Here is a 12,091-nt window from a genome sequence, read left to right on the forward strand (position 1 = left end):
CAAATAGTAAACAGAGAAAGACGAGAGTCCAGTGACATAACAGACCAAATGAACCCAACATATATCTAAAGAGCAGTTTACCCAGACACTGCAGAATACACTTTCTTCTTCTCAATATATCTTTTCTGTTTCTTTTTTCTTTTTTATTGGATATTTTTTATTTACATTTCAAATGTTATCCCTTTTCCTGGTTTCCAGTCCATAAACCCCCTATCCCATCCTCTCTTCCCCCTGCTTCTATGTTCTTCTCCATATTTAATCAGACTGTTTTGATTGATTGATTTTTCTTTTATGTAACTTTTCCATAGCAATGACTGACTCTATGATAATTGAATTAAACTATTAGAATCCAGACAGATTAGTTAATATTACCCCTGCCATCAGACTAGGAGATTTTCAATCCTTGCATGTATACAAGTTGTTTCTACATGGAGTAGAATTCAGGGTCGTCGGCAAAACCTTCGTTGAGGCTTTCCTCTGCGTTCATACCATTTGTATCAGTTATAGTGGGTCTGCAGCTCAGTCCCCAAAGACACAAGTTCTCATCTTCAGACCATTTGGTCAAACCTTTTATCTTTCCTCTCCGTGTAAGTAATATAGTGAAGGACTATATCCCTTGATCATACAGTGTCTAATATTAAGTTTTATGAAGAAAATCAATGAGAAAAAATCTAATAGATTATTTTTTTAAAGCCCATTAATTTATCTGTTTGCTTAGATGATGCTAGTAATCAAACTAGGTCCGATGACAAGTTCTGATGAGGCAGGAAGATCACTAGTCCAAGGCTCACCTGGGCTACATAGTGCCATCTCAAAAAGAGAGGAGATTCTTATAATCATATTAATAGCAAAAAGTTATCAATCCCATTTCAGATACATATGTGTGATGTGTGTGTTATTTTGGCCTTAAAAGTAACATCTCTTTTGAGAAGGAGGAGTCCAAGATTTCAATGTCTTCATTATAGATATATGGAAATCTGAGATTTGGCATCTTGGTTTAAATGACTAAGACAGACACTGGACTCATATACACCCTTAGGGGAAAGTTAGAAAAATATTGTCCCCTGTCTGTAATCCTTTCTCTCCAGTTGAGACAGTATTGAATACTATTAATTTTGCAAACTCTGTCCATTTGTCCGAGATGAAGGAACCAGACCTACAGACACCTGTAGCACACATTGCATCATCTGCCTGAAGCTTCAATTCTTCTTTGTTAAGAGAAAGCAGTTGAAGTATTTAGGCTCTAGCTCTGGCAGAAGGGCTAGCCAGAACGACAGTCTCATTTTTATCCATTGATCTGTAGCCTTTCCATCGTTCTCTCCTGAGCTCTTCATTAGCAATGGCTGTTCCCGTGGTTATTCAGTCAGCTCTGTCACATGGACCTTAGGGCACTGAACTAGCACGGGATTGTTGGCCTGATGTTTACAGCATCTCCCAATAACTGCTTTGGTCTTAGGGACTTTGATCACTTCTCCATGCTGTGATCTTTACCTCACCCAGGTCACATAATTGTCTATTTCCATGGTATGATTTACCTTCCACTTCTAGAATATCATTTCCACCTTGTGTTCTATAGTTTTCATTCTTGGTCCACCTTACCACTCATATGACATGGCATCTGTACTGTCCTCCAAACATGAACAACTGCTCCCCAAATCAAAACTGCACTTGGGTTTATCTAAACAAATAATATTAGCAACATATATTCATTCACATCTTTGTAAGAATCTTACCATCAAGGGTGTATACAGACAGACATTTCTACACATCATCATTAAGAACTTATACGATTGCAGTAATTCTACTGATATGTGATAAGATATGTGACCTTATTTATGTGACATCATATTTCAGATGCCTTTCTTTGAAACAACTATGGACCACATTTTATAAAATTAGTACAGGATCTATGTATGTAAAGATTTGAATGTTGCCTTTATTAATCAGATCTCATTATCTGTGAATGTTTGCATATTTATTAGTTTATAAAATTACAAGTCCATTTTGTTTGAAATTTTTTTGAATGATAACTTTTCTTGAGTACTTTAAAAAGATTGTCAAGAATCTTAGTTGAAAAATTATGACTATTGTCTATAAAGGAAAATTGAAAGTTTACCATGAACTATAGAAAAAGGGAATTTCATATAGAAATGAATTTTTACAAAGCATCTTCTCCACATTTTTTAGTAATTTTGAATAAGGCAGAATACAGTGTAAGATTTACTTAGTTGTATATAAAAACACAAGCTTAATAATTACTAAAGTAATATTATACATAGCATTTATTATGTTTTACAAGAAAGATTTTTAAGTAGACCTAGACTAATATTTATAAAATAGAGAAAGGAAATGAATTCCACAGAAGCCAGGATCTATAAAAACCATTTGTGAGCTGAAATCTTTAAGTCTGCCCTAGACTAAACACTAATATTTTATAGTTTCTACATTAAGTGTGGCTGATGTCCTGCTGTATAGGGATACTCAATACATTTCTCAGAAGAGACTCGTGATGGTGGGTAAAACTAAGAATTATAAAGAGAAAGATAATCATCTTTTAGTGGTTAAAAAATAGTTTAGTCTCAGTTTCTAAAGTTTTCAAATAAATTTCATTGGAGTTAGTCTTAAATTTAATTGTTTTTTTTTTTTTGTTTTTTTTTTTTGGTTCTTTTTTTTTTTTCGTAGCTGGGGACCGTTAAATTTAATTGTAATTCCATTCTATGAAAATTCCTGTATCAGATCATTGAAATCTACACGTTTCTGTGCCCAGCAAGCGTTTTTCTTTCAGGACTTAAAGTGCATATTAGTGTCTCCAGATACATCTATGTGCTTACCCTCCCCACTACTATAAAGGAACAAGTCCTTATATTCCGTGTCATAGTACTCGCGTTTCCTTGGTTTGTGATTTTATTGCAGATCTCTTATATAGCCTGCTTGACTGAACAAGTTGAATGTATCAGTAATATCTGAGAGAAGATCATTTGAAACTTATTATCAGTTTTGAAATTGAATCATCTCCCCGAATGCTAGAAACTGTCTTGCCTTTATTGTATTGTGTTGTATTATTTTATTATTTTAGTTCTTACTGATAATATGGTTGCAAGGGAAACATGTTAACAATAAGCCTAATCTACTGACTAGCATATATTTAATATATATATATATATTTAGATTGCTGATAATTTTAAAAATGTTTCATGTAGGGTGAATTCATCAGACACTATGTTTCCTTAATGCTGTTCTCAACTTTCCAGCTAGGACCCAAATTTTTACCATTTTCAGTTTGGAGCGGAAGAGTATCTGAGACAGCCATGGCTCTTATTTGACATCTTGTTTCAGGTCATCTTGGTGTGAATGGAAAACAATAGGAACGTGTTTACAATTTCCATTGCTTCAACTTTATTGTTTCCTCTGGCAATATATTCTCTCTCTCTCTCTCTCTCTCTCTCTCTCTCTCTCTCTCTCTCTCTCTCTCTGGGATTAAAGGAGCCAATAATTGTTCACGTTATTATTCTTCATCTTTTCAAACACTTGTTAGCTCCACTGTGTATGACTCGGAGTCTTCCAGTGCATTGTGCATTTCAGTCATACACACTCGCATTAGTGCTTCTTGCCCATCCTTTCCTTAATCTGAGCTAGGTTAGGAAGGTCAGACTTTCTATTTCTTTCTATAATACATTTTCTCTGGTTTTTGCAACCTCTCTTTCTGCCTTAAAGATAGAAATAAATAAATAAATAAACCGGAAGGTGAAAACTTGGAATTGTTCCATTGAGTCCAACTGATGCAAGCTTTGATTTATATCGCTTTGAACATGCCCGACTGTTACCAACTGTGGCTTCCCTGGCACTATAAACTGCAATCCAGTGCATTTCCTAATAAATATTTTTATTCCATGTTTTCCCTTTTCTGGGGAGAAAACCCTAACTTGAAGCCTAAGCATGCTAGAGTTATTTCTGTGCTTTTATGGTCTGTACAGTCGTTTTCAAGAAAGTCTCACTGGGGAGAGATTTCGTTCTGTGAACCTCTTTTTATCTCTGTTGATTTCTGCAGATTAAATGGGAAGCTGGTTTAGTAGTGAGTTCTTTTCCAACTTCAGGTTTTTGAGGAAGATTCAAATTGGAAATTAGGGAGACTTTTAACGTGCTTCTCACACTCCTGTGCATTAAGTCATAGTTACAGCAGTTGATAATCTCAGCCAGGGCATCCATCGTGATGGATTAATGTATCTCATCTGGTTTTTACCTAAGACTTACTTGTGCTCCTGTTTTGCTCTGCCTAGTGATATGACGAGAGCTGTGGAGATTTCTGGGGAAGGAGATCCCTTGGGGATACATGTGGTGCCCTTCTTTTCATCCCTGAGTGGCAGGTAAGGAGTTTTCCTTGTTTCAAAAGCTCTTGTCAATGAAAATCCTGACAAAGACCTATTCCAGGAGAGAGTTAAATGGAAATATGCATATTCAGATGGACTCCTTAACTACTACTTTGGTTGGATCAGTCTTTAGAAACAGACTAAAGTCATTTATTTCTGGGAGGCAGAGAAAAAGAAAAGAAAAAAAATCGTACCAATTTCCCCACTTACAATTAATTATGAAGTACTTTCTTGGAGCATCCTTGAGAATAACAAATAGTAAACAGGCTTCTTGGCAAAGATTTTAACATATTGTTAGACAAATGTCAAAACTGGGTGTTTTTTAGCATTATAAAAGTATTCAATGAATGAAGATAGTAATTCCAAATTCTTCATATTCATATATACTGTATATATGATAAGTATTTATATTCTTGTAGCTTATCCACCACACAGCAAATTTAGTTATGGAAAAAAATGTATCTTGTTATTGTTTTTACTGAGATACAATTCAGGCCACTGAAAAATTCATTTCATCCTCTTAGAATTTTAAAGACAATTGCTGATAAATCCATATTGCCAAATGCTAATTTAGATTGTGTTAGTGTTTCTTGAAATCCACACCTGACTGGATATAAAATCTGCTTTGTGGTGAGACTGAAAGTGTGTGTGCTGCAGAGCTGGCATAATGCTGGGCTAATGACCTTCTGGAGGAGCCGACCACCTTCCAGAGGATGGCTGCCTATAGCACTCCGTTTGTCCTAACAAGGCTTCCCAGAACCCTTGAGGAAAAATCAGTTTTTCACTAACAGGGCTTGATTATAACCAATACCCTAAATCCACTTTCTTAAGTGATCATTGAAAAGTAAGAATGTTTTATTTTAGACCAATATATCCAGAATCAGAAAAGCCCATTGATTTTTTTTTTTTTTTGCCCTCATAAGTCCCTCAAAACTGTGATCCCTGACTTCTCATTCCACTGCTGTTTCTAGAACCGCAATTCCCCCAAAGGTTATATAGTATTAATTGACTGGCTCTGGATATTTACTCAATCCAGTTGGCCGTATCAAAGGACAAGCGGCTCCAGTCATGATATTTGGGTTGGCACTGTCTTTTCCAGGTAGCCATCTGCTACCTGTAATTGCAAAGACATCACCTTATTTTTCTCCCGTATAACATCTGATGCCAAGCTCCTGCTGGAATAAACGGTCTCTAAAAGGAAATGAACCGAAGAGCCAGCGGCTCTTATTGTCTGGTTTCCTGTGTGTGTTAATAAGCGTGTTTATATATGTTATGGGTTACGGCAAAGGACAGACCAGGGTTGTTTTTGACAGACAAGGTGAGTATTTATTCGGTTCCCGTGAGAAATCCTAATGGCTTTTGGCAGAAGTGTGCTGATAGAGCTTTGTGAAATACCAGAGTGGTTAAATTGCCAGGCCCTTTAGTTTAATGAACCTGGAATAGAACATAGGATCTTTGCAATTCCCCAAAATGAATAGAAAAAAAAAAATCCACAGTGACGGTCACCGCCCTTCATTTTGAATAGCTCAGAAAAGAAGCTGACCATCTAGATGGGAAATTACTTCTCTCACTTCAAATAAAGGGATAGACTGGACTGTATTGATTTCCTGTTTTTCCATGGGGTTCTGATTCCTAGGGCAAGTTTGGAAGAGGGGTGGGCAGGGAATTTGACTGCCTCACAGGATTTAATCCCACTGTTGTCTTCACATGACCCCCAGCTAGTCCTGAAAGCCATCTGTGGTGACAATCTACTTGCCATCTAGATTAAATGGCATTAAAAACGTGAAAGCTCCTTGTAAAATCCCCAACCCAGGAGCGCATAAACTGTCAGTATGGTGATCATTTTGGATAAAATAAAAACAACCTGATTCACAAATGAGGTTTCATTATAAGTTCATTGTCAACTGTACAGTTACTTGAAGAAGTGGTTCTATTATACACTTTTAGTATCTAGTACTATTATAGAAAGGAAATTTAATTAAAACATACATTAAAAATCATATGGAAGTGGAGACATGTGCCAATAAAAGTTAAGAAGTAATGAGTCCAGGCTGAAACAGCACTCTTAACTCAAGCCATGTGTCTTGCTGGAGCTGCCTATAGAGCATGTCAGACAAGTGTCTACCTTCCTGCTGCCATCTGGTCTCACTGTGTGAGCACGGGGGTTGCTTAGGTCATACTGGTATGCTTAGCTCTTAATTTTCTTCCATTTATTAGTTTGTCTCATTATTTTAAATTAGAATTTACATTTAATTCTTTATTAAGACTACTGTAATTGGTTTTGCTTCCAGTGTTTTGTCTTGTTTTTCATTACCAAAAAAAAAAGATCGCCACACCTGTTACTGAAAGAGTCCCTTACTCTGGCTATGGTGTCAGCTGAAGTCCATAGGGATTCATTAGAACCCAGAGCAGGGGATGCTGAACACGACTTATGTTCAGGACCTTTGACTTGCCCTTCCCGTTTTGTTGCTGTTGTTGTTTGGGGGTTTTTTGGTTTTTTTGTTTTGTTTTGTTTTGTTTTTTTTAGGAAAGAAAATAAGCACAAAACATTGTCCTTGCAAAGAAACAGACAAAGAAAAATGTTAATTTTATGTCAATTAAATTTGAAAAATTAAAAAGTGCTTTTTTCACTAGAAATAGATAATAACAAAGATAGCTAAACAGCTAAAGGTAAAAGAGAAGAAAATGATTCAGAATGTGAGGAGAGGAGAACTTTAGTGACTAGTGGTGAGCTAGCGAGATGAAGCCTCGGGATTGAGTGGGAGCACAGGGCTGCACAAGGACTGGGCACTAGAGCCTTAAGGGATGAGTCCATGAGCAAGAAACAGTTGTTGCTCCTTATCCTGCTGTGCGACTGAATTTTTACGTTCTTCAACACTTGCCAATAAACTGGCCAGTCCTACCCTATGACTGCACCTCAATATTAATTGTTAGGTCCCATAAGTTTTTATCTTAAATAAAGCAGCTGTCCCCACCAGCAAGTAAAAGTAGATAGTGCTTTATGAGCTTTCCCCACAGTGGCAGATGACGTCATACTGCAGGGAATTTACTCCTTCCAGATAATAGGGAGGGCAGGGATGGATGGGTTTGTTGCTGGGGACCAAACTAATGAAATCAGTCAGTTTTACATTTTAGCAAAATTACCTCTGACACACGGGTTTTACAGTTGGGCTTATTCTGTCAATAAATTTTTCATGGAAAGTTAGGTTATTTAGATCAGCGAGGTTCACATAGCATGCTCCAGCTGTAATATGCTAGCTAAATTGCAACCCAGTGGCCCGAAAGAATTAATTCATCTCCCAAAATGTGAAATTAAATCCTAGGGAGTAACATTACATGACTGATGATGTACTGAATTAAATTAAAGGAAGACTTGAATGCTTGTTAAAAAAATATCACTTACATAAACTGGTTTATAACCACACGTGAGCCTCCTAATGGATCATGTTATGGGGGAGCCACTGTAACAAAACTCTAAACTGTGAACCATCAGAGAGCGGTTTAATTTAGGAGAAACCATGATTTTGATCTAATCCCCCCTTTTTCTTCTCAAAGAGTTTTACTTTAGCATTGTACTAAGAAAGCAAAGTCCTGGGATGTGTTTGGTTAATTTAGTAGAATTCTAGAATTCAGGGGGAAAACCTGAGACCCTGCCCACCCTTGCCCAGATGACCTGGAGCCCTTCCTTACAGCAGTGGCATGGCTACCACTAGCTCAGCACCAACACAGTCTGTTCAGTTAACATTTCTAAAGAAGGAATCTGAGTACCACTGAGCACCATTGATAACCTGGAGGTGGTCTGCGCTCTTTAATGAACTGAGCCTGGAGGCAGGGGCTCAATTTTGTGGCCACTTTCTCCTGTGCTTTCAGTGCAGGATGCCCTTTTTGCATGGCTGACCTTATTATTCACACTTAAAATGTGCTCATATTTTATTTAGATGTGAAATTTAACACAAAGGGATTCTGTAATATAGCACACAAGACTTTCTTCAGAAGACAGTGACTGAATAGAATAATTAAGGGAACAGGGAACATGGAGGCAGTAGTTTCTCGATTTCCAGCAGATACCTACTTCTGCCCATCACTCCATCTCAGTGTGACACCCAGTGAGACCTACGTCATGCCACAAAGATAAAAGGCTTCACCAAAGTGAGGAATGACTAAAGTATTAGAGGTTTCATTTCTTGTGGTAGATTTAGTTTTGGTTTTATAAGAGTAATAGAGCTTGAATATGGAAACACATATGTACACACGTGCACATACAGCCTGCATGCGAATACCAGAATCTGTGTCCACAAGACTCTCAATCACAGTAGGTCCCACTAACTGTGGACTGAATATATCAACAAAATCTTCTATCTGTGCTGAGTATATACAGACTTTTATATGTTATTATCCCCTAAACATTCTATTAGCTATTCAAAAAGCATTTGCATTGCACTGGATTTGGGGGGTAATCTAGAGAAAATTAAAACACACAGAAGGATGCAAATAGCATGGTGTTTTCATAAAGAATTTGGGCACCCATGGTGTTTGGTCCCCAAAGGGGATCATCAAAACCTCCATGGATATGGACGGACTATATAGGAAATGTAACGATTGTTTGATATGCTTCCTTTATATTTTCTCTCATTTTTCAGTCCCTCTCTTATTCTCCCATTAGCAGCATCAAGTTTCTACATTGCCACTCAAGCAGGCTTCCCTACAGTTAATGCTGATGCCTCTAGTCAAACTTCTTGTCTTGGGCGGTATAATCTTTATTTAGCTGCACTGATCTTTTCTAGGATCAAGGCAAACAAAGAAATGGGTTGGTATTTATGAAATGGATATTTGTCTTCAGGTAGGTGTGTGTGTTTGTGTTGTATGTGTCTTTTTATCTATCTGTTGTGTGATTGTCTACTGTGTGATTGTGTGTGAATTTGAAAGGCGAACCATTTGACTGGATAGAAATATACTCTGTTTTGTAAACAGAAACCAATATGTATTTCTGAATAGCTGCAAGAGGAGCAATAATGAGTACATTGGTACTCAGATGTTTTATTTCAACCTAAATGTTTCACTTAGGATCCTAGGACTCTTCATCCGAGGCATCGAAGAAAACAGCAGGTGCAAGCAGGAGGGACTATTTCAGGAAAACGAATGCATTGTAAAAATCAACAACGTGGAACTCCTGGACAAAACTTTTGCTCAGTAAGCATTTTTTTCATTGTTTTATTGACTTTGTGGATCTCTTGAATATTTATAATCATTGCCAAACTCATTAAAATCAAAATCATAGGAAGAATGTCAAGCCAATTCCCTTTAAGCGACCTCTGACCATCCAATTCTGAATGCATTTGATGTTTTAACATATTCAGAGGTGGCCAACACATGTGCCTGATGTCTGTGGGGAGGTTGAGCCATAGAATACGTCAAGTCTTCCTGCCTGGGTGTCTTTCTGGGCATCCATGAATGGAGGGGTTTGTTTCTCTTAGGCTACGGGTCAGTAGGACTGGTATTTACTGGCTCTTTTCACAGACAATTAATTCAACTTATTAATTAACATCCTTGATGTCAGCTCCCTTAAACTGTAAAAACCTGTGGGTGGTGCCTACAAGGACTCAGCAAATAAAAGAAACAAATCGTAAAAGTTAAAATGCACTATCTCAAAGAGATTATCTTTCTGAATGTGGAAAATAGTGTGGGGTATACCTGTTGCTACACAGGAGTTGAATAGGTAGAATGCACCAGGCATCTAGATACACACACACATGCACACACACGCACGCACACACATATTGATGTGCATTGAAATTTGGCAGGGCTTCTAAGTTAGGTAGCAAAGTAGTGATATCTTCACTGGCAATCAACAGCCTGTTTTGCTTCTGAGCCAAACTGCTCAGAACACAGCATCCCGCAGGCCACTGTGTTTCAATGGTGGGGGTCGATGGTTGCCTGAAGAAGGCATGAATCACTGCTGGTGCTTAAGGGTAGAATGAAATGTCGTCTTTCTAAAACAATCCATTCAACTACTGTTATCAGGATTATGATAATTAATAATAATTATGTTGTTTGCATGTTTTGCTGTACCGTTTTTGCAGAGGCCAGGCAGTTTGATGATCCCTGTTTTATAAAAGTAGAAACAGATTCATAAAACGTTAACATTGAGTCAAAACTAACTTGGAGTCAAGTAAAAATAACCTATCAATAACCTGATTTAAAAATGAGGAGGATTTGTTTGCTTTTAATATGCACTTCATTATTTCTGGTTAGATTTTCATATTCAAAAACACTTGAAAGCTAAGAGTTGTCTGCTTAGTTCTATGGTCACTCTGAGGTTCCACTTGAACTTGTTACATGCAAGCGAATTATATTTACTCTATGTAGGCGTTTAAACAATAAACTAGAGGATTGTATACGGTCATTACCCATGTGTAGGCAGTGTGGAAGTATCTTGATGGGCAGGTATAGTGAGCAGAGTCAGATTCCTCCAATACTTATGGCACCAGGCTTCTCTGCTTGCCCCTATGCCTGGATACCTTAGAAAGTGCTATGTCAGAACACAGTCTGATTCTCTGTTTACTCACTCATCCAAGGGCCCAAGATGTCTTCCGTCAGGCAATGAAATCTCCCAGTGTGGTCCTCCATGTGCTTCTGCCTCAAAATCGTGAACAATATGAAAAATCAGTCATTGGACAACTGAACATTTTTGGCAACAATGACAGTGCTTCAAGAACAAAGGCACCACCTCCCACCCGTGGGAAAGCAGGGCTAAAGGCAGTAAATCCAACAAGAGCAAACAGCCCTGAAGGAGAGGAGTCACCTTCCCCGCAGCAAAGCAAGAGTCCCCGAGTTCCAAGATTAGGAAGAAAACCTTCCTCTCCCTCACTCTCCCCTCTCATGGGGTTTGGCAGCAAGAAAAATGCAAAAAAAATTAAGATTGACCTTAAGAAAGGTAATTATTAAATTATGCTTAATAGTGTTCTATTATTATACCATGTAAAACTGGTTAAGAGAAATGCATTAAGGTTAATTTACTTAATTCTCTTTTTATTCAATTGTATCAAAGAGTAGATTTGAGAGTATACTTGGAAAACTAACTTTCTTAAAACTGTAGCACTTTTGTCTTCTTTACTCCTGCAAAGCTGAGAGAATTTGAGACAAGAAGACAGTGAAGACCGTGAGGAATACAGAGAATCAGTGCAAACCTGATAAAAGCCACGCAGGATTGCCTGGCCCCTGAGCACTGAGTGGGCATGAGAGGTTAATTGTCCTCATTTTGAGTCTAAGTTGGTGATTTTTTTAAAGTGTCCTTCAGGCCAGTTCAACAATATGGCCTCTGGCTCTCTTGAATGGTTTTATATCAGTGTAAGGTTTACTCTTCAGAAAGACAACAGATAATGATTATTAATTTCAGATTCAATATTACACTTCTTCAAGATAGTCCTTCAAGTACAAAATTGCATTCAACCTTTCTTAATCTTTTTCTACTATTTTGTTCATTTCCAGCACATGTGTGCATGTATCCTGAGCCACAGGTGTACATGCATATGATTGCAGCATTACACACATGCCCGTGTACCCATGTACTGCGTGTTCCTGTTTATTCTGACTTCTGCCTGATATTCCTTCATCCCATTGTAACTTCCTGAAGCCCTGTGGTTCTTAAGTCAATTCAAAGACTCTAATAGTGTTTTTTTCCCACTGAATTAATAACTTAATGGCCACCATAAAACTTTTAAATA

The 12,091-nt window shown here is 37.6% G+C and overlaps 1 protein-coding gene across 1 annotated transcript in view; it reads left to right on the forward strand.

Annotated features, from left to right (window-relative positions):
- Pard3b (par-3 family cell polarity regulator beta) overlaps nucleotides 1-12,091 on the forward strand; it is a 1,028,371-nt gene that overhangs the window by 528,035 nt on the left and 488,245 nt on the right. The window contains 3 exon segments of the mRNA NM_001191808.3: nucleotides 4,278-4,364; nucleotides 9,432-9,557; nucleotides 10,943-11,301. Coding sequence (NP_001178737.1) covers nucleotides 4,278-4,364; nucleotides 9,432-9,557; nucleotides 10,943-11,301 — 572 coding nt within the window.

Source organism: Rattus norvegicus, chromosome 9 (assembly GCF_021556685.1).
Source record: "Rattus norvegicus strain SHRSP/BbbUtx chromosome 9, alternate assembly SHRSP_T2T, whole genome shotgun sequence".
NCBI classification, from domain to species: Eukaryota; Metazoa; Chordata; class Mammalia; order Rodentia; family Muridae; genus Rattus; species Rattus norvegicus.